This window comes from Anolis carolinensis, chromosome 5 (assembly GCF_035594765.1).
Source record: "Anolis carolinensis isolate JA03-04 chromosome 5, rAnoCar3.1.pri, whole genome shotgun sequence".
Taxonomy (NCBI): Eukaryota; Metazoa; Chordata; class Lepidosauria; order Squamata; family Dactyloidae; genus Anolis; species Anolis carolinensis.
In genome coordinates this window covers 31,161,031-31,183,285 of record NC_085845.1, presented here as the reverse complement: position 1 = coordinate 31,183,285, position 22,255 = coordinate 31,161,031, and the positions used below count along the sequence as shown (strand labels likewise).

The 22,255-nt window shown below is 37.9% G+C and overlaps 1 protein-coding gene across 50 annotated transcripts in view; it reads right to left on the bottom strand.

Moving 5' to 3' along the window:
• ank2 (ankyrin 2) overlaps positions 1-22,255 on the bottom strand; it is a 217,994-nt gene continuing 195,739 nt past the window's right edge. For 33 of the 50 annotated variants that reach the window (XM_062981284.1, XM_062981289.1, XM_062981302.1 and 30 more), the window contains 6 exons: positions 12,038-12,329; positions 10,696-10,788; positions 10,081-10,164; positions 8,710-8,874; positions 6,706-6,888; positions 1-2,283 (listed from right to left, as the gene is read on the bottom strand). In XM_062981284.1, the coding sequence (XP_062837354.1) occupies positions 2,269-2,283; positions 6,706-6,888; positions 8,710-8,874; positions 10,081-10,164; positions 10,696-10,788; positions 12,038-12,329 (832 nt within the window). In that variant the 3' untranslated portion in view covers positions 1-2,268. The remainder of the gene's footprint in view (positions 2,284-6,705; positions 6,889-8,709; positions 8,875-10,080; positions 10,165-10,695; positions 10,789-12,037; positions 12,330-22,255) is intronic. The other 17 variants (XM_062981313.1, XM_062981327.1, XM_062981321.1 and 14 more) reach the window with 1 other exon arrangement.

Sequence of the window (22,255 nt, the reverse complement as noted above, 5' to 3'; positions counted from 1 at the left end):
TACATTTAACACTTGTACATTTTTATTTAATTAAATCAGCCATTGTACACATTGCAGCTATGTATTGTTAGTGTTGTTGTTTGTTTGTTTTTTAAATCTTTTAACTAATACATGCCCTCATAGATATATTCAGTTAGTGTTATCACCATGGGAACAAGATGTCAATTCATCAACTTAAAATCACCTTCTCACAGTATTCAAGTTCTCTGATAACACAGCAAAAAATCAAAACCAAAAAAGGAGAATAGCCATTATGCTGTTACACAGAACATCATCTGCACCGCAAATAACACAACAGAAATGCATTTATTGTAGAGCCCGTCTTGAAGGTCAACCAGTGATGTTCTTGACAATGAACAATGAGCTATTATGTGTATCCCGAAGTGGGTCTCTTTTCATTTTCAGAATCACAACGATTGTTTGCAGCCTGCTTGCCTATGATTTTTAAATATTTGGCATAGCACTTTGGATAGCTTCTTAAGCAGGAAATCAAATCCTCTTCAATAAAATGTTTCCTTTCTCTCAGCCTGGTTATCTTAATGAGGAGGTGCCATTTGTAACATTTATTTCCAGAATTCTGAGCACTGAGTGAGTCATATTTTTTATACAAGAAAAGAAAACCTAGCTAGGTTTTGAAAAATATCAACCCTGGAGGACGTGTCTCATCCTTGTTGTATATACTTTGTCTTTATCAAATAACTGATTCAAAATGTATATCATTTTATATGTATATATAATATATATAATTACATATATATGTTAAAATGCTACAGAGCTTCAGACTACTATTAGAATTAGATACAGACCACAGAATATTTCCAGAGCCACAGGTGCCCTTCTTGGAAAACCAAAGTGCAGACATTTACAGCATATTCTTGAAAGGTGAGTAATGAATATAAATAAAATATTAACAAAAGTCAAATGCCCGATAGATTGGTATCCTTCCCTAAGCAAAACCTCAAATAAAAATCTCAAATGGAAGATAAAAATCTGCTCGCTCAGTGCTGAGAGAGATTAGAAGCGTTTGACATAATCACAGGAGGGTTGTGTTTTCATTTCCTATGCCACATGCATGTACCAGGTTAATAGACAGTCCTGATAGAATGTGATAACTGTAGAGTAACCTTTAAGAGTGGATAAGGGTTTCTTTCCCTCCTGTCAAGTTATATACAGTGCAGTGGCCAGCGGAAAGAACCACCAATAAGACAGTGTGGTTTGCTAAAGCAGTGATGAAAACAGGAAATTACAGTAATCAGAGCCGTTTAGTGCACCCTGCCTCAAGTCCTGGTCTAAAAGAGGTGAATACAGTATGCAAATGTGGTACAAATATAGCTGCTAGTAAGCTATATTGAGCTGGGAATTTATTTCTTCTTCGGGAAGTCTTTAGGTGCCTTCCCAAGAGTCAGAAAAGCTGTGATGGTTGCAATCAGCTGTGTTTAAAGGGAAACAGTTGGAGATTTCATCACGACTCCTAAAATCTTCAAGGTCAGGTAGATCATTAAGCTGGGGGTCCCATAAACACAGGAAATCTGACATGCTCCCATGTCAGGAGATCCAAGTTCTATCAATGAATTGTGTTAGCAGTATCACATAAATTGCTCTTCAACAGTTTCAATAGATCTTGGAGTCTTTGATGCTAAAAGTAGTCACAATAGGCAGTGTTTCTTTCTTTCAGTTTTGTGAGTCCAAGCACTTCAACTATTTACAGATTAACGTTAATGTCCCTCTTTAAAAACTGTATGTACATTGTCACATGAAGAGGCCTGTGGAAGAAACTGTGTGTTTATGGATCTGGTGTAAAAGCAAAGGAAGAACAAAGATGGCAAATATAACAGGTTTCCAGTATAGGACGAAGTCAATGACTTTTAGTGGACAAACCATCCCAAATGAAGGATGCTATCTTTGGTCACAAATTAGCTTACAGATATTGTAAAAGAAGAAAAAATGAGAAAAAAGACCTATTCTATACTCCCAAAATAGAAATATCAGTGTCCTCCAATGATTATGGTAAATTATAATGTCTATGGCAAAAGAAGAATGTGAACACTGTATATTAAATGGATATGTGTGTTGGTCTGTGGGTGAGATTTAGCAGCATCTCATTTGGCCTCTTTCTTCCACTCATCATTGCAGAAATGTTTTAGCAATTGCTGAAGATCATGCTGAAGGTCGTCACGGGGTAGCGCTTCTGGTGTATCCTCCAGCAACTCCACGTGAATACGATTTCCATACTGGTCCTTAACCACAGTCCTCTTCTGTGTACTGGCTTTACTCATTGTTGTCCTACAGGAAAATGGGAAGGTAAAAATAGAATGAGTGTAGCATTTCCTAAGAAGGAAACTGTTTAAAATTCTGGCATGTGTTTTGAGCTACAGTAGTTCCAATAGAAATGGCTGCAGCTGACTCCAGCAGAGAGCCAGAAAACCATTAATGAAATTTTTGAGTACCTTAGAGATCCATTTTTAAAATCTTTTAAAATTTATTATGCTTTCCCATTTTATTGCACCCAAAATTGTCATCTAAACGAGTCCACATAATGGAGGAGGTGTAAGGCGAGAATACACACACAATTTGGTCTCCTGCCTTTGACTTATACATGAGGTCATGTTATTAAAGCAGGCTAAATTATCAAGCCGTGCTAGAAATTAGTAGAACTGTATTTGAACACACTTCCTAGAAAGATGGATAATAGCATCTAGACTTAGTTATCTTAAATAGCTTGCTCTAAGTATATTTGTTTGTTTATTTAATGTATTTATTAGAGCTGTGCAAAAAATTGTAATGGAGAGTGGGAAGGAGAGGCCTCTTCCACCAGGTGCAGGATCTAAAACTCTTGTGACAGAGGCCTCCTCCTCCTTCAGGCCTGTGGCTCTTCCCAGGCTCCACCACCTGCTCACATAAGGCCGGGTGGTGGAGGGACAACAGCCACCCCAAGCCCCATGGGGCCTCCCCTTCCACCAGGTATAGCTTAGCATTTGTAGGTTTTCTTAAATAATGAAAAGGGAACAAATAACTAATTTCTTGTCACTTTATATTAGATATGATTCAAACCCCTTAGGAATTGTCCACAACACTTTAGAATCAAAACAGGGTCGCAGAAATTTCATAAAGACAAAGGGGATAGAAAAGGACAGATACCATATGTATTGTATGTGCTTAATAAAAAGTTATACAATGCAAAAAAATCAGTTAATTCCAATTAAAAAGCTTTTTGTAATATTACAATTTACTGTGCTAACTCCAAAATACACAAATCAACACGAAATGTAGCTAACTATGTTTGACATCTAAGATTGATGACCCATCTATACAGTTTCCCAGGTTTCCACTTATACCCCTGCAGACAGTAGCACTGGAGTGCACCATCATAACGATTTAGAGATCCTGGAGATGAAAGCTGCACCTGGATAGTATCTGACTGATATTTTACAACCAAAGAAGAAAATGAATGGATCTTTAGCAAGTACACTATTATATTCCAGAGATCTGAAAGTTGTTCATTCTTTTTCAGAAGCCAAATGCCCTTCACCTTTCTTTACCAAGCTACAAAATGAATGGGGGGTGGGGGAGAGACTCTGATGTTGAGAAATGGCCTTCTGTTGGAAGACAGAAGCAGTGTGCAAAGGCAGCATTGGCTACCTACTTCCACAGTGTTCCCAAAAGATTATATGTCACCAACATCCAAAGAAATAACAACAAACATTTTGAAGCCACAGAGATCTGAGGCTGGTGAGTGCATGAAGAGGGGATTATATGAATGCCACAAAAATGGCAGGCTAAATTCCAAAATGGAAGAAAGGTGGAAGGTGAATGAACGTAATAAAATAATATGTTTAAATACTTAAAAAACAAAACAAAACAATTGGGGTGTCTTAAGTAGAATGCTTGCTTTCACGAACAGGTTTGCAACAAATGTATGCAAATTAATGGCTTTTGTATTTGGAACAAAAAAGATCTATATCCAACAACATACAATCGTGGTCCATTTTTGGCCATCTCTAGTGAATATGGTACAATAAAACAGCCCAAGAGTCCCTCTGTACTATTTGGCAATTAGATGGATGCACTTTTGAAAGAAAGGTAATGTTTTGTAATTCTTTCAAACTGGCCTTTGGAATCAGCTTTCATAAATATCACAGTACATCTGAAAATAAGACATTGAAAATGAGATGTCGACTAAATGTTATATAGTAGGTGGTTTCAATTTTTGAAGCAGTGAGGTATGAAAATGGCATTATGTTCTGCACTGTCCTTGAAGACAGTACAATAACATCTGACCTTTCTTACTTCCTACACATAAGGTCTGTTTACTTGGGGGAAAATGTCAGGCACATTTCAGGGATTATATAAATTTGCTCCTCATTACATATAACAAGAAATAACCCATCACAATGGAAATAATATTTGTTGTTTCTGCCAATATATTATCAAAAGCTTTACTGTAAAACTAAGGAGGATTCAACTGTGGGCTTTTGCTGGGAGGAATAATATAATCCAGTTGGAAAGGAACAATTTCCTTCCCACTATAGGACATGATGCACGCCAAGAGAGATGGTAATACCCCAGAGTTAGATGTGGGCTGCTCTGAGAGTTGGAGAGAGTGGAGTACAGAAGTAAGACAGTCATGCCAAGCAATGGAGATCTGTTCAGCTGTTAATTGGGGAATGGCATTCCCAGCACCTTTCCCCCAGTAAGGTCAGGGTGGGGATTTGACAAAAAATGTTACTTACTTATGTATTTGTAGCTTAATTTAGACACTTTAAGAGAATCAGTGTGATACAGTGGTTTTAGCATTGGACTGTGACGATGGAGCTCAGGATCTGAATCCCAGTTCAATTATGGAAACCCATAAGTCTTGCTTTCTTTTGACTTCAGATGAAGACAAAGAAAGGCTTCATCCCAATAGGTTCACCTTAGGTCACCAAAAGTCAAAAAAGACTTGAAGGCACACTACAACAACATAATCAATATATGTAGCCTTTAGAAGACAAAAATGGGAGATATTTCAAATGTCTAAAACTGAGTAAAAAAGGACAACACAATCTACCCTCCAACCAACAGTTATGTGCTATAGAAATATAATTACACTGTACATATAAGTACAAATTAGGGAATCAGGCTAAATATTAGGATATATTTTCTATCCATCAGAACAATTCAACATGTATGGCATTTTTTTTCTTGAACATTTTCAAGGAACTACTTGAAGAGGTTTTCAATTATGTAACCTCAAAACTGTCATTAGGCTAGAGATACTACTTCTGTTAACATATTGAAAACTGTTTTAAACCAACTTTCAGAGTAAGTACAGAACGCCACCAAGTGGATGTTACCCACCCACTCTTTCCTGGGTGACCAGATGTACTTGTGACTATACATTCCAAAATAGCAGTAGCATTTGTTGTTGTTATGACATTTCAGGTCAAACCCTGGTCTAGTCCAACAGTAAACCAATGTACCACACTGGCTCTTGCAGTATTTAGTATAATTTATCTGGAGTACAAGAATGTAATCGTATGCCTGTAGCACAGAAAACTCTCAAGGAATCTAGAGACTAAGTCCAATGAAGGAAGGCTGAAGGGTTGTGATATATCTAGCCTGAAGGGAAACAAACAAGAGGTATATACATGATAGTCATTTTTAAACATTTGATGGGCTAGTACAGAGATGGTTCCCTGCAGCTCCAGTACTTTTGTTTTAAACCAATGGATTCAAAATATGAAAAGGAAAAGAATTAAGACTAAACATTAGAAACAACTACTGATGGATTGAAATTGGAACAAATTTGCTTGAGAAGTAGTGGACCCTTATTCATTAGATACCTTAAGCAAAAACTACTTGGTCACGTCCCAGGGAAGTTATATGATCAGATTTGGTGTATGACCAAAGAGCTGCATTTTCCAGCTCTATGAGTATATAATTCCTTCAAAATTTTCTAATATTCTCTCATTACAAATCCTGGATTAGAATAGAAACTCAGCTCTATCAAAGGCAGCTACCACTTCTGCTGCTTTAGTATTTTTATCTCTCTTCAGGTTACACAGGCTGTATTAATTCATGCCATTTAGCATGTTTGCAAGCAATGCTTAGTGCCATTGGAGTAAAAGTTAACATTATATACCTCACAATCTCTGAAGATACCTGCCATAGATGTGGGTAAAACATCAGGCGAGAATGCTTCAGGAACATGGCCATACAGCCCAAAAAACACACAACAACCCAACAAAGTTAACATTGTTAACACTGTCTTGCTTTCCACTACTACTTTTGTTAGTTTGTTAATCTTTTGCCACTTAAAACCTCAATGCCATGCCAACCCAAACCTTTTAATAATTGAACCATCCTCTTTCATTATTTCCTTTTCTACTAGTGGGGAGACTTCAATTTTCATTTTGTCACCTGCATAACTCAATGCCTGAATTAAAACAAGAAAAAACATAGTACAGAGGAACTTAAGGATAGCTTAATTATTTCAAGCTACCAAAATCTCAAAACATTGTATGAACCAATAAAAGAAGATGATGGTTTGGACACAAACACAATTCTGATTTGATGAGACAATACAGTGTGTGTGTGTGTGTATCTTCACTGCATTTGTTTGAATAAGGTACTTCCTATCTGGATGTGCTTCTTTAAATATATACATCTATATGGTGATTGTTTCAGCATGAAACCTCATTGTTAGAAAGAGAAAAAGCAGCTCACCTCTTCAAAGTCATCTTTGGCTGATGGAAGATCAGTTGCTAAGCTGCTATCTCCGTGATGTTTCTCCATTCGCTCCCCATGAACTACTGTAGTTTTTACAACCTTGCTGACTTTGCGTCCTTCTACTGGTTCAGACTGAAATTCTGAGGCACTAGATAAAACACTCGGCTCGGCAAAGGTCAGCTAATAAAGAAAGATTCCCAAGACAAAAAGCATTAATTACCTACCTAATAATTAATCAAAATGATTCTGAAAAACTAATGTTTCAATGTGCTTAGAATTCGCTTACCTTCCACCCACCCACCCAAAGTTCTGAAATAAATTGATACTTTTTTTTCTCACAAAATCACCACTTGCAAATTCTCTAGGTCTTTGGGAATACACTGAATTCTAACTTAGGACCACATCCCATGAAGGAGGAGAGCTGGAGGGAATCGTCTTTTTTACTGTAGGGTTTAATTCTGGTCCATTGATAAGGAAAACAGATAATATATTCACCCCCATCATATGTGATATACTTTTGTCAATTTCTGAGCTATCACACGGATGAGTGAACTCCCCACCCATGTCACTTTATTTTCTTTTAATTAAAAAGGGGGAAAACCTCAGAATTGCAGAAGTCTGAAATCTAGGTCTTAAAAGGGGGAAAATACAGCTACAGAAAACGGTTAATATATTGAAATTGTGAAATTCCTGAAGAATACATTTTTTTTAAAAAAAAAAACCATAAAAGTTTCATAAAAATTCAAAAGTTTTTTTTAAAAAAAAAACCATGGAGGAGGATTAATGGCAAGAAATGGATCACCAAGGCAGAGTTAAAGACCACCCACAGGAACACCCAAACTTTGATGTTACTAAAACTATCTAACATAGGGGAATCTGACAGTTCTCATCCCATGTTAAAATAAGCACCTTTAGCCATTTTGGTGTGAATCAGGAGCTCTGATAACGACTGCTCCCTAACTCCAAAACTTAAGTTTCTATGCACTTTAAAAACAGCTTAAGTACAAATTCCCATGGGGAACCACCTGAAGTACTCTTGCATCATATAATAGAATCTATATTTAAACTGTTTTTTAAATGTATGGGGTGTATGTGTGTGAGAGCTCGCTTATGATGAGGTCCTTAGACATCACACACATAGACAGATTTAGACATTGCAAATATGGAAAACTTTTGTCACTTATATTGATTTATTTCTCCTTTTTTAGTATGAATGTCACATGACAAAAGTATTGAGTATATTTTCAATCTGTATTTCTCTCTTTAAATGTTTCAGCGTAGGCTCATTCCATATAGACCAGACATGACCAAACATCTCCCAGAATTTTTTATAAGCCAATTTTGTGAATGAGAAAAATGGAAGATATATAATCTACTTGATAGTTGCAGCTGTAAACTTCAAACAGACTGGATAGGTGTGAAAAAAATAGTTCACTGACTGATGTTAGAATACAACAATATTTTATTTTTCTGCTATTGTTTTTTTCCATAATTTCTTAGGAAACTCCATTAATGGGAGTTTCCTGCAAGGAAACATGTTCCAGATTTTTCCCTAGCAGATGTACTTTCTCCATTCCTAGAAACAAATAGGTTTAGAGATAGCAGACAGACATTTTTTTATAAATAGACCCAGAACTTTGTGTCTAGTCACTATGCTGATTGAAAGCTACATATAGTGCAAGAAAATGACTTACTCAAACTTCTACACACAGACTATAGCCATCCACTGTTCATATGCTACTGACTAGACTACACATCTTCCTATTACTTACTGTTGTATATAATTGTATTCACCCTGGACCATTTTTCATCTACAAACTTTAGGGTTTTTATCTTTTTATAAAAGATACATACATACATGTTACTGGAATATAAAGCATTACAGCTTCATTACATTTGTAAGTATGAACAATGTTGAAAAGAAACCCTCTTGGGGTGATACAAGTTAAATTTTATAATTCATTTGTCATAATGTAAGTTTGGAGACCAAAGTGATCTAACCTCTGATTGTTCACTGTCACTCTTCAACACAACACGCTTTATGACTTTGGAAAATCCATCTCCCTCTTCTACTGTAACAGGTTCCTGTGGCTCTCCTTGCATCACAACTTCTTCTTTTTCTGTGCCATCAGGTAAGACAAACCGCCTGATGATTTTTCTAGTGACCTAAGGGGGTGAAGTCAAGAATTTTATTGTTGTTAGGTTCAGTTTCAAACCACAGCAGTCATACTTACTGTTCCAAAGACCCAACATGAATGTGATTGGAAACATCATTTTACTAGCCAATAATATGAAGCTAAGGATAAGTATGGATTTGATATTTGTCATCAGTTCATCGAGATATAGAATCTCCCAGTTGATAAAGCTATCTCATTGGCTGGCATCCTGTTAGTGATGTACACGCACGCACACACACAGTAGTGTGATCTAGATTAGATGGCTTGTTATGAACCTTAACATTTAGCCTATTGTAATGTTCCCTTCAATCAAGCATTATTGAGGATACAATATGTTATGCTGAGAATGGTTGTAGGCTGATAAATTAAACCACTGAAGTTTCAAAGTGGAGACGGTCAGCTTCTTTCAGAAAAGAAGCCAGGGAAAAATGGGTAATAGAAGACTAGTTCTTTTTCAAACAACAGTTAAGAACAAAGGGAGACAACTGTTATTTTTGCCTTCATACGACCTGCCAGTTTCATTTACACATCACAGCGAAGTCAGAGTTGTGTACCCATGCTCACCATTTCCAGACATGTTCTCACCAGAAAAGTTTCTGCAGAACTAGAGGACCCATTAGGTCTAGAAGTCACTCCACTATGCTCTTGCATTTTGAGTTGTTTCATGGGGAAAAAATGCTTGAAAATCTGTCTCAAAAATTACACCCAGGGAGATTCAGAGAAACACAAACTAGGATTCAGGGGCTATGTGAATCCCATAGGTTACACTTTTCCATCTTAGTTTAGAATAATAACTGAATTGACAATGCCATCAATAGTTAGAAGGGGAACATAGCAATGCAACTCATCATAATGGCAATGTATAGAACGTGTAGAACGTGTAACCAGCATAGATACAATGAAATCTTGTTGCTGTAGTAACTGGTAATGGCATAACATAGGAATCAAATTGAATTAGTATATTTGATTGTAGGTGGGGGTAATTACTATGTAGAGAGCCTAAATGCGAAATTCTCACAGTAGCTGTTTTCTCATGTTTTAATGATAGGAAACACTGAAATGTCTGTCAGTAGTACTTGTCTTCTTTTAACCCTGTTCTATATAAAATAAGTGAAGTGTACCTGTGATCGGACAGCTATCGAAAGTGTTTATACCATCTCTCTTAAGCCAACCACTTGGTTTTATTAGACAGTACCTTCTTCACTACAATATGTCCATGTTCATCAGTGTATTGCTCTTCTGTCACGGCTTCTGGTGGCATTTCAAGCATATCATCAGCCTGTTGGGTTAAAAAACAATTTTTAATAAAGAACAAAAGTGAATGCTTTAAAGAAACGGCATAAAATATATTAGTGGGGTTAGGAAAGAAGGCAAAGAAGAGAATCAGAAAGCTCTGAAGCAGACGTGTTAAAACTCTAGTAAAAGTTCTGCAAATCAATATTTAAAATCATGCAAAGGATCTTTGAACCCATAGGCAAAGAAAGAAATAATTGATCTAATAGGCAGTAGTGTTGAAGCAGCAAATCAAAATGTCTATTCTCCCAGTTGGCAGTGGGACATTCTGTCTCAAAAAGCATACTAGATGACAATCCCATGGAATTTCCCAGCTTCCATTTCCCAAAACAACCAGAAAAGGTTACTAGTGGTATGCATAGGACATGCATTATTCAGGGGCATGCCAAATTCATTAATGCAGGACCAGCCAAGGGGATGCTTCAGGAACAGTCCTTTAGGGGAAAGGATGGGTCCTAGGAAGTTTAATCAGGGTATAACTGCCACTGGCACGTGCAGTAGTTCAACACTCCTGTACCTGAATAATCACCCGGCGGCGAACGACCCTGGTTGTTACCATCTGTTCCTCATCTGAGCTGGCCTCCAGCTCACCTAATTCCTCTGCTATTTCCTAGTGGAAGCATGGAAGCATTGCTCTTATCATATTCATAGTGATTGTGTGAACGAACATAATTTGGCCTCTTTACTTTGCTAAAAGGCTGAAAGTACGCTGACTGCTAGGGAAGCATCTGGGATTTTACAGGTCTTTGTGTAAGCAGAATCCTCCCCCTCTTCTTTCCCCCCATCAGGACTCCTTGAGGAAAAATTCAGTGAGTGTTGAATGGCTAATGAGCCCCCTTCCTCCTCTCCCCCATCCCTCAATGACTTATGTATATTTATTTATTTATTTATCCTATTTATATCCTGCCTTTCTCTACCTCTAAGGGGACTCAAGGTGGTTTTTATATATGCAAATACGGGTGTTCCAAAATCTGAAAAAATCTGAAATCTGAAAAACCTCTGGTCCCAAGCATTTCAGAGAAGGGGCAGTCAACCTCTATGAGCAAAATTAAAATCACACAAATGTCTATTTGGTGCAGAGGAAGCTGCTTAATTGCTGTTTGAGCAAAACATTTCCTGTCAAATGAAATTTGACCTATTATAGCTTTTGAAAAAAAATGTCATATTCATTTTTATCTACTCTTTTAAAATTGATATATTAAATCTGGTTCAGGGAATTCAAAACTTTCAGTGATGAACAGTGCCTGCTTTTGAACTCTAGAACTATTCTGTAGGGAGCCAACAGTCACCCTGTTGTCATCTTCTGACAGGTGAAGACAAATAAATCTGGCAAACATTTGGAATGGAAGGTTTATTTAGGTATGCTGTACTGCTTTAAACTGTTTTTTAATCTTTCTAATCTTTCAAATATTGTTTACATGATTAAATCCAAAGTCAATATTACTGACATTTTATTTATTTATCTTATTTTAATTTATGTTAAATTTATGTTTCAGGATCTCAACTTCTAGTCATAATGCAATAGTTCATAAAGGATTTCTTGTGCAAAGGGTAGTCTTAGTTGTTAGTTGTAGAATACTTCATTTCTATTTGGTTACTAGATTTACTTCATTCTCATTCATTTTTTAAAGGTCACACCTCTATTTTCCCAGCATTTCATATTTATTCTCTTTGTGTTCTAAACTCCCAATTTTTTCATCTTCATGCTTTTTATTGGGAATGGCATTTTAAAAATTACATGAGAAAAACCCCCTGGTATTTATAATCCATGTGTTTTGTATGAAGTATGGAAAAAGAATATATTAAATATGACAAAAGATGTGCACTTCACGTTGCATCATGGTAATGGTTCTACTTACTTTTTCCAATAACTCCTCTTCATATCTTTCTGATTTTTCTGGCTGTTCATCAATTGATTCTACTATTACTAGGCTATTTTTTCTGGGATGGATATCTTCTTGATGATAGTGATGGTCTTCTGGTTCTTGCACAATGGGTGAATCAGTTCGCTCACTTGATGTTGGGGTATGGAGGAATGTTCTCTCAAGGTCCTCAGATACTGCAGTGGAGCCCTCAGTCTTTTCACTTGCAGTACTTGCTGTTTTTCCAGCTTTGGATGCCTGTGTCTTGGCTATTACAGAAGTTGTGACTCTGTAAATTAAAGAGGCAAGACAATTATCATCATGTATTTTGCTCTTCCTTTACAGCAGGAATGAGAAACACATAGTCTTCTAGAAAAGCTGATAACAGCCATTTTCATCATCTTGGCTATGCTGCCTTGCACTTATGAAAGTTATAATCTAAAAATATTTGAAATGCTAAACATTCCCATCAGCTGTATGCTTTTACACAATAGGTAAAAATTCAATATAGCTAAATAATGTAATAGTTATGATTACAGACTTGGGAGTTAAGAGATGACAGTCCATTCTCATTACTACTTTACATTCACTACTTAATTTTCAGTTTCACTCATATTTTTAGGAAATATGTTTCAATTTCCAAGTAAACTGTATATTGTTGCATGCTTCCATGTAGTTTTCTTGAAACTTGTTATTGTGCACTTTCAAGTTGTTTCTGATTTATGGTGGACATTCCATAATCTAACACTCAAACCACTACACTATACAATTCTAAACCAACATCCAAGAGCAGAATCTGACAATATTTTTGCAAGGGAAGTGCCTTTAAAATTGGAGTAGCAAAGTACAAAATGGGGACCTTCCTTTGTGAAAACTTCATTTCCCACCCTGTTAGCAGTTGGAGGACTTGAACCAAACAGCCGCAGGACAAGAAAAAGGAAAGAAACAAATGCAGTGAGCCCAGTATGTGACAGGAACCACAATAGTTGCCTAAATACAGTGACACTTTGACTTAAGATTTTAATTCATTCCATGACAGAAATCCTAACTCAAAATGATCTTATCTCAAAGCAATTTTGCCTATTGAAATGCTATTAATTTGTTCTGCCCCTTCCCCAATTTAAGAATTAGAAATGTACTTTATAAATAACAAATAATGTATCAATGCATATTCACATGGAACAATGTGAAGCACATTTGAGGCAACAAAATGTGTGTTGGCCAGTGTAACAGCAAGACAAAACCTGCACATTCACATGGAACAATAAAAAAGAAAGATCAACTTTAAAATCGTAGAAGCACAAAGTTGCAGCAAGGAAGCACAAAACACAAAATGAAGAGGCAGAAGCATTTTCTTCATACTGTACTCATTCCAGTCTCTGTCCCTCTCTTCCTCTCTCCCCCCCCCCCCCTCTCTTCATGAAGCCAAATATACCAGGAATAAAAAGCACACAAAATCAACTAACCCAAATTCCTCAATTTGGACAAAAGCAAAACAAACAGCAATCTCCCAAAGCAGATGAGAGCAGAAGGCATGGAGGCTGCTCCCTTGAAGCACTAAAGCCCTGTATTCTTGCACTAGTGCTCCCTCTGGTCCTCCCTCTTAACTCAAAATGCTGCTCTTATATCAAAGCAAAACTAGGGCCAAGTGACAGTGCTCAATGCAAAATGCTCTTAAGTTGGGACACTCTTAATTTGAGGTTCCACTGTATTGAGCCTTGCAGATCCATGTGGCCCAGCTGACACAATGTGATATATCAATAATTGCTTTAGGCAATCATGAACAAAAAGGAAGCCAATTTGTTTCAAATAAACCAGATACATAAAATTATTTTGCTGACAATTATGATGATGAACTTCCGTGGAATTTTTATTACATACTAGCTTGGGGACCCGGCGGTGCCCGGGTTCTTTGAGAATGGAATTGTTTGCCTTTGTTCCAAGTTTAGTCTCGATCCAGTGTCAGTTGGCTTTAGTTGGTGTGGGTGAACTACAACTCCCATATGCAAGTCCATTGCACCTGTGTGTCAAGTATGGTACAGTTTCATCATTCATGGGTCTCACAGTGGTCTGTGGGAGGTGAATCAGGTGAGGGTACTGAAAATCCCATCATCCATGGTCCATCCTGCACCAAACCGGATCAGGACATAAAGGGGGCCACATTGCACCTGTGTATCAAGTTTGGTACAGTTTCGTCATTCATGGGAATCACAGTGGCCTGTGGGAGGTGAATTGGATGAAGGTACTGCAAATCCCATCGTCTTGGTCCATCCTCCCCCAAACTGCAGCAACATTAAAGTGTGTCATTTGGGATATATATACCAGATTTGGTTCAGTTCTGTCATTTGTAGCAGTTGCTGTGGTCTCAAGAAGCGAGTGAAGGTACTGCATGTCCCATCTGTGTGCCAAGTTTGGTCCAGTTCCGTCACTTGTTGGCATCGCAGTGGCCTGTGGGAATCGTAGTGATTGAAAGTACTACATATCCCATCACCCATGGTCCATCATTCTGCAAACGGCACCAGGACATAAAGCGCATCATGGGGTAGGCTGTCTGGAATTGTGGGAGTTGGAGTCCAAAGCACCTGGAGGGCCCAAGTTGGCCCGTGCCTGGTTTAAAGGCTTCTATACGACTTCCGGTTGGAGCTGAGGAGAGAAAGCCGCATGGAGCCTCAGCTCCGTGCATCGGAGATAGACGGTGAGGGGAAAGGTTATCTTCACCCCTCAAATTCCTCATCTTTGGGCGAGACAAAGAGAGGAGAGTGTCTGCCGGCAAAGAGCATCTCGAATGGAAAGCTCGAAGGCACAGAGAAATCCTCCCGTCTCCACGATCTCTCCGCATAAGGCTCCAACTCTTCTTCTCTTAAGTAAGCACATGATTTACGTTTATTTGATTTAGCACTGAGCACTGAAGCTATAAATAAGTTCCTTTGACAATTAAAAGCTTGGACTTTTCCTGCTGGAGATAAGATAATTTGCTAAGCTAACTCCTTGAGAGACAAGAGCCTAAAAGTATTGTATTCCAAAGTTTAAAAGCTGCACTGTAATACTGTGCTGAAAGAGGCAGGTCGTAACAAAAGACTATGAATATGCATGCTACTGACCATGCCTGATAGGAGGCTTGATCCAGATGTCTCCAATCCAGAAGATGTATAGTTGCAAGGACTTTAATTGAACTAAGATTCAGAAGAATAATAATTGGATTAAAAGACACTGTTTTCCTCTTATGTTTGAGGTTTAACTATACCTATCCCCACCACCACCCATCTTGGCAGATTCCTATAAGCAGCACTCTCCGGAATAGTTGTTTTGTCTACAGAACTGAACGGCCTTGAACGGCCTTGAGCAAGAAGGAGGAGAGAGAAGGAGAGGAAAAGGAAAAAAAAGTCAAGATCTAGATACAAAAAGGAGTGGGGAAAAAAATGGATAAACGCTCCCCCAAAGTGACGGGGCCGGGGATGAAAGGCCTGATATCATCTTATGCCACAGTCCCTGCAGCATCTGAAAAAATAAAAAAACAAGTCTCCACAGCAGCAGCAGCAGCAGCACCTGACCAAACCCTCCTGGAGATTAGATCAATGTTTGAAAATCTGACACAAGCAATAGGAGCAGTGCAGCAGGACTTACAAAAAATTGCTAATAGGCAAGACCAAATGGACAATAAACTTGCAAAACTGGACAAAGACCAAAAATCTGTTAAAAAAAGAGTGGAAAGACTGGAAGAGCAGAGTCAAACCTATGAAGACCACCATGAACAGGTCTTAGATGCCATAGCGATGCAAGAATTGAAAGCCTGTGAGTGCTCTTTGAGGATACGAGGTCTTAAGGAGGGCCTGGAAAGAGAAAGTCTCATCTCTTTCATTGCTAATATGTTGGCAGGGCTGCTGAAAGAGCAAGATCTGGACATTATTCATGCTTCAATTTCGTCTTGTTTCAGAATCAACTCAGCCTTCGCAAGACAAAAAAAAGTACCTAGGGACTGTATAGTACAATTTGTTGCCAAAACATTTAAGGAGATAGTGCTGAAAAAACAATATGAAACCCCAATTGTGATTGAGGGAAAGAAAATATTAATGATGAAGGAGATCCCGGGAAGGCTTCTTAGAAAAAGGAAAGAATTCAATGCACTGGTGGTTAAACTGAAGAACAAAGGCACCCCCTTTCGTTGGCTCTTCCCAAAGGGTGTCTCCTTCTACCATAAGTCAAAGAGACACTATATTACAGATGCAGGGAAGGTTGAACAGTTCCTAAGGAAATATGCCCAGGACTTTCCGGGGGGAGAACAACAGCTTGCAGGCGATGAGAGCCAGGGGCACAGAAGGGGTAAAGGGGTGCCACAGGAAAGGAAAGAGCGAAAGCAGAAGGAGCAGGAGGAAAATGAGAAGGAGGGCACCCAGACAGATAAAGAAAAAGAAGAGGAAGATGAAGTTGAAGAAGTGGAAGAAGAAGATGAAAAAGGTGGGGGAACAGACTAACAAATAAAGGGACATTAAGAGTAATGAACTGATTATTGGGAAATACAATATGTTTCTTTTGCTGACTGGGATGGGGAATAGGTGGGGGGATGGGATTGAGTAGATTCAAATGTCTGTACAAAATTTAAAAATCATGTCTTGTAACATTAACGGTTTGAATAATGGCTATAAACGTAAGAAAGTGGTTCATTTCTTGCAGAAAATCAAATCAGACATAGTGTGTTTGGTTGAGACACATCTGATATACAAGGATAGTCACCTGTTAAAAAGAGAAAGGCTGGGCCATTTATTCACAGCATGTAACAGTAAAAAGACCAATGGAGTACTCTTCTATATAAAAAAAGATCTGGCACCAGAGAAAATATTCTGTGATGAGGATGGCAGAATATTAATAATTAAAGTATATATACAAAAAGCCCCGGTACTATTAGTTGGAGTCTACGCACCAAACAACAAACAAAAACTGTTCTATAAAAAATTGACACGTATATTAGCAGAATATGGGGAAAAGGAAATGTTATGGATGGGGGATTTTAATGGAGTCATGGTGCCCAAAGAGGACAGAGATAGTAAAGTTAAAAAGGACAGGAAGGAAGGCCGACTCCCAGGATCCTTCCTAAGGGAAATTCAGTATTGGGAACTTTATGATATCTGGAGAGTCCACAATCCAACAAGGAAAGAGTATTCATACTATTCACATAGACATGGCACATCCTCAAGAATTGATCTGATATTTGGCATTAAGGAACTAGTGGGTAAAACAGAGAAGATTGAATTATTACCAAGAGTATTAGCCGACCATAATCCGATATTAATGAAATTAAGAGTGGGATATAAAAGAAACAGAGCCTGGAGAATGAATGATTATATTTTGAAAATCAAGTCACATAGGGAAAAAATTAGAATGGGGATTAATAATTACTTTAAGGACAATGCTAAAGAAGAAATGAAGGAGGGAATAGTCTGGGACGCTGGTAAAGCAGTAATTAGAGGGTTATTGATACAACAAAACTCGATCTGGTACAAAGGAAAAAATAAGGCCCAACTGGAGTTGTTATCAAAAATCAGGACAAAGGAATTAGAAATAGAAAAAGAAAAAGGTACAAAGACAAGACTACAAGGTGAACTAAAAAAATTGCACCAACAATACGAACAGCTAATTGCTAGTGAAATAGAAAGGAAAGTTATGTATAATAGATACAACTTTTTTGAAAATGCAAACAAACCAGGGAAATTATTAGCTTGGCAAATAAAAGATGCAAAGAAAAAACCATTGATAATGAGGATAAAAAATAAAGGAGAAACTGTCACCGATTCACAACAGATACAAAAACTATTCGAAGAATATTATGCCAACTTATACAAAAAAACTCAGGGGGAGATTAAGACAATCTCCCAGTATGTGGAGGAGACAAACTTAGAACAAATTTCAGAAGCAATGAAAGCTGACTTAGACAAACAAATTACACCAGAGGAAGTAATCAGGACAATAAATATGGCTAAAGTAAATAAGTCCCCTGGGGCAGATGGACTTTCGACCCTATACTATAAAACGTTTAAGGAAGAGCTAGTACCACAGTTGGTGTCAGTGATGAATGTGGTCTTGAAAAAGGGGGAACTTCCAGAATCTTGGAAGGAATCCATAATTGTTTTAGTCCCTAAACAGGATAAAGATTTAGACTTAATTAAAAATTATAGACCAATATCATTGCTGAACTGCGATTACAAAATATTTGCCACTATATTGGCAAATAGAATTAAGCAAGCTCTAGCACAGATCATTCATAAAGACCAGGTGGGGTTTCTCCCAGGAAGACAAGTAAATCAAAACATCAGACTGATATTGAACACCCTGGAAGTAGCAGAAAAAGACCCAAATAGAGATTTGGCATTGTTCTTTATTGATGCAGAAAAAGCCTTTGACCATGTTAGATGGGATTATTTGGAAAAAGTGTTAGAAAAATTTGAAGTTGGCCACCAATTCAAAAGGGCAGTAGGGGCTATATACACTAATCAAAGAGCAAGGTTAAACATCAATGGTCAACTATCAGATTACATCGACATACAAAAAGGGACCAGACAAGGTTGCCCGCTGTCCCCACTATTATTTATTATGGGTCTGGAAATCTTAAATGTCAGAATAAGAGAAGAGAAGGAAATTACGGGTTTAAAGATCAGTGACCAAGAACTAAAAATTAGGGCTTATGCAGACGATATAGTCTGTATTCTAACTAACCCACTACAAAGTATTAAAAAAGTATTGGACATTATTCAAAGACATGGTGACATATCAGGATTTATTATAAACAAGGAAAAATCTAAGTTTTTAGTAAAAAATATAGATGCTAAAAGCTGTAAGAAACTGGAGGCCGCAGCAGACTGCGAGGTGATCCCAAAAGTAAAATATTTAGGTATATGGGTCACAAACAAAAATATCAATTTATTCCAGGATAATTACGTCAAAGTATGGGAAGACATTAAAAAAGATCTTACTAGATGGCAAACAATCCCACTAACATGGATGGGCAGAATTGCAGTAATAAAGATGATGGCACTCCCCAAAATGCTATTCCTGTTTCAAAATATACCCATTATCAAAGGAATAAATTTTTTTGAGAAATTGAAAAGAAAGATTACAGATTTTATTTGGGCTGGAAAAAGAGCGAGGATAGCATACCGGAATTTAATTGATGATAAAGGAAGAGGGGGGCTAAGCTTACCCGATCTAAGGACCTATTACGAGGCTGCAGCTCTGTCCTGGATGAAGGAATGGATAAAATTAGAAAATAAGACCCTATTAAATTTGGAAGGATATGAATTAAGATTCGGCTGGCATGCATATGTATGGTACGATGGAGACAAATTAAATAAAGACTTTAATAAACATATAATTAGAGGGGGACTATTAGACATTTGGAAAAAATATAGAAAAGGTATGGAACCGAAAACACCCCTTTGGTTGAGGCCATTAGAAGCAGTTATAAGACCAGCCTTAAGTGTAGAAACAAGAACATATAAAGAATACCTTATTAGAGAAAATGAAGAATGGAAATTAAAAGGGCGGGAAGAATTGGAGATTAATGATTGGTTTCGATATCACCAATTGCATGAAAGATATAAAAAAGATATGAGGGTTGGTTTTGCAACTAAAAAATCAGAACTGGAAAGAATATGGGAAAAGGGAAATAAAGGGTTAATATCCAGATTATACAAATACATATTAAGTTATAATATGGAGGATAATACAGTCAAGACAGTAATGATATCCTGGGCCAAGGACCTAGGTAGGCCAATAGAATTGGATAACTGGGAGTACCTATGGAACAAAGAATTCAAATTCACAATATCTGGATCAATTAGGGAGAATCAATATAAAATGTTTTATAGATGCTATATCACCCCAGCAACATTGGCAAAAATAGATAAATCACAACAAGGTATTTGCTGGAGGTGTAGGAAACAGAAAGGGACATTCATCCACATGTGGTGGACGTGTATGACCATACAGGCATTTTGGGACAAGGTAATTAAAGAGACTAATAAAATGCTACATAATAAGATTAAAAAAAGCCCAGGATTGTGTCTATTAGGTCTACATAGAGAAAACAATAACCAAAAGGACCAAGAAATATACCAATATAGCTTTGCGGCAGCAAGATTGACCATAGCCAAAGACTGGAAAGGGGAAAAAGGTTTAACTAAAAAGGATTGGAGAGAAAGAATGCGGGAATATATGCTAATGGCCAAACTTACCAACAATAGGAAGAACAAAAGTAATGAGGACTTTTTAGAAACATGGAAGCTGGCCATAGCATATCTGAATAAGGAGTCAGTAACATAGAGGAGTTCCATTTAGGAATTTAGGGTTACTATTAACAAGGATATATAAATTGGCTTAAAGGCTTCATAGTGCTTCAGGGTTGGAAGTCATGGTGAAGGGTGCACGGGTGTGGGGAAGGGGTTTTATTTTATGTGGGATAGGGGTTTTGGGTGCGTGCAGGGTTTGTTGTGTGTAATACGTTGTATGTTTTTGTTTTGTTTGAATATTAGGGTAAACTCTTATATTTAATTTCTAAAAAAAAAAAAAAATGAATAGAAACCTGGATTGAGAGTGGTGGATGACATGTGGAAAGAGCAGTTCTATATGTTTTGAGTAACAGATAATAATATGTACTGTGTTAGAATTGGCAGGCTGGTTGACTAATGTAGATATGCATGTACATTTCAAAATGATTGTTATCTGACTATATTTGCGATAATTTGCTGTTTTGTTATGTAACGTTTCATTAATAAACTGTTTACCCACCAAAAAAAAAAAAATAAAGGCTTCTATACAATCCTAGAGTTAGAAGGGGTGTCCATCTAGTCGAACCCCCTTCTGCCAAAGAGGAAGACACCATCCAAGCCCTCCTGACAGATGGCCATCCAGTCAAAAATACGATTGGGAGATAGATAGCCCTAGATTTGAAAGGGGCTTTGAAGGTCATCCAGTCCAGCCCCTTCTGCTGTAAAAGAAGACACTGTCCAAGCCCTCCTGACAGATGACCATCCACTCATAAATACGATTGGGAGATTTGAAAGGGGTCTCTGAAGGTCATCCAGTCCAGCCCCTTCTGTTGTAAAAGAAGACACTGTCCAAGCCCTCCTGACAGATGACCATCCACTCATAAATATGATTGGGAGATTTGAAAGGGGTCTCTGAAGGTCATCCAGTCCAGCCCCTTCTGCCACAAAGGAAGAGACCATTCAAGCCCTCCCGACAGGTCATTCCAACCATACATACGATTGAGACATTTATTTGTTTATTTAATTCTGATACTTCTTCCCCGTCTTTCTGCAATGGACCCAAAGTGGCTTGCAAGGTCATTAAGCCACATGCTAACATCCACCATATAAATAAAACATAAAAGTAATGTCAAGCAATAGTAGTATAAATAAGACATAGCTGGGTTCAGTGGGGGCAGGTGAACTACAACTCCCATATACAAGTCCATCATCCATGGTCCATCCCACTCCAAACAGGGCCCGGATGTATAGTATGTCATGGAGACTGTATGTGTCAGGCCTGTTAGAGTGAGTAGGCCAAAGCCTGCTCTGTGGTAGTTTTTTTCCTCAATAAAAACTGGGGGGGGGGGGGGGGAGTAAACAATCCTTAAAAGGAAAGAATAAAAAGATAGTCATTTTCTCTTTAGTGTGCTGTGAATAGTACTGTGTCCCAATGAGCCAGGGAAAACCTGTCTTCCTTGGAACAGTATTGAGGGGGGAAGATGGCCCCCTCCTTTGCGGCCTAGCAAGGCCTAGCAGCCTGCAAAGGCCTTGACCTGTCAGTAGAAGCGCTGAAGGGGGGGTGAGGTGAGGGGGTAGAAGTTTTCATAAACAAAGGAAGCATTAAAACATAATTATTTTCCATCATTAGTTGGATTCAGAATGCTGTGAATGTGTGAGTGGGCCAAAGGCTGTTAACTGTACCAAAGCTAGCATCGTTCTGAGGAGAGAAGTAGGCCGAACAAAGCCAGTTGGTAGTAGTTTTTGCCTCAGCGGTCCCAGTGGCCTGTGAAAGTGGAGGCCAATCAGAAAGCTGACCCATATTCCGCCAGGCCAATCAAAACGTGAGCACATATTCCGCCAGGCCAATCAAAACGCGAGCACATATTCCGCCAGGCCAATCAAAATGCTGCCACAAACATAGATACAAACATTAACTTTTATTATATATATAGATATAGAAATGAAAACAAGAGAA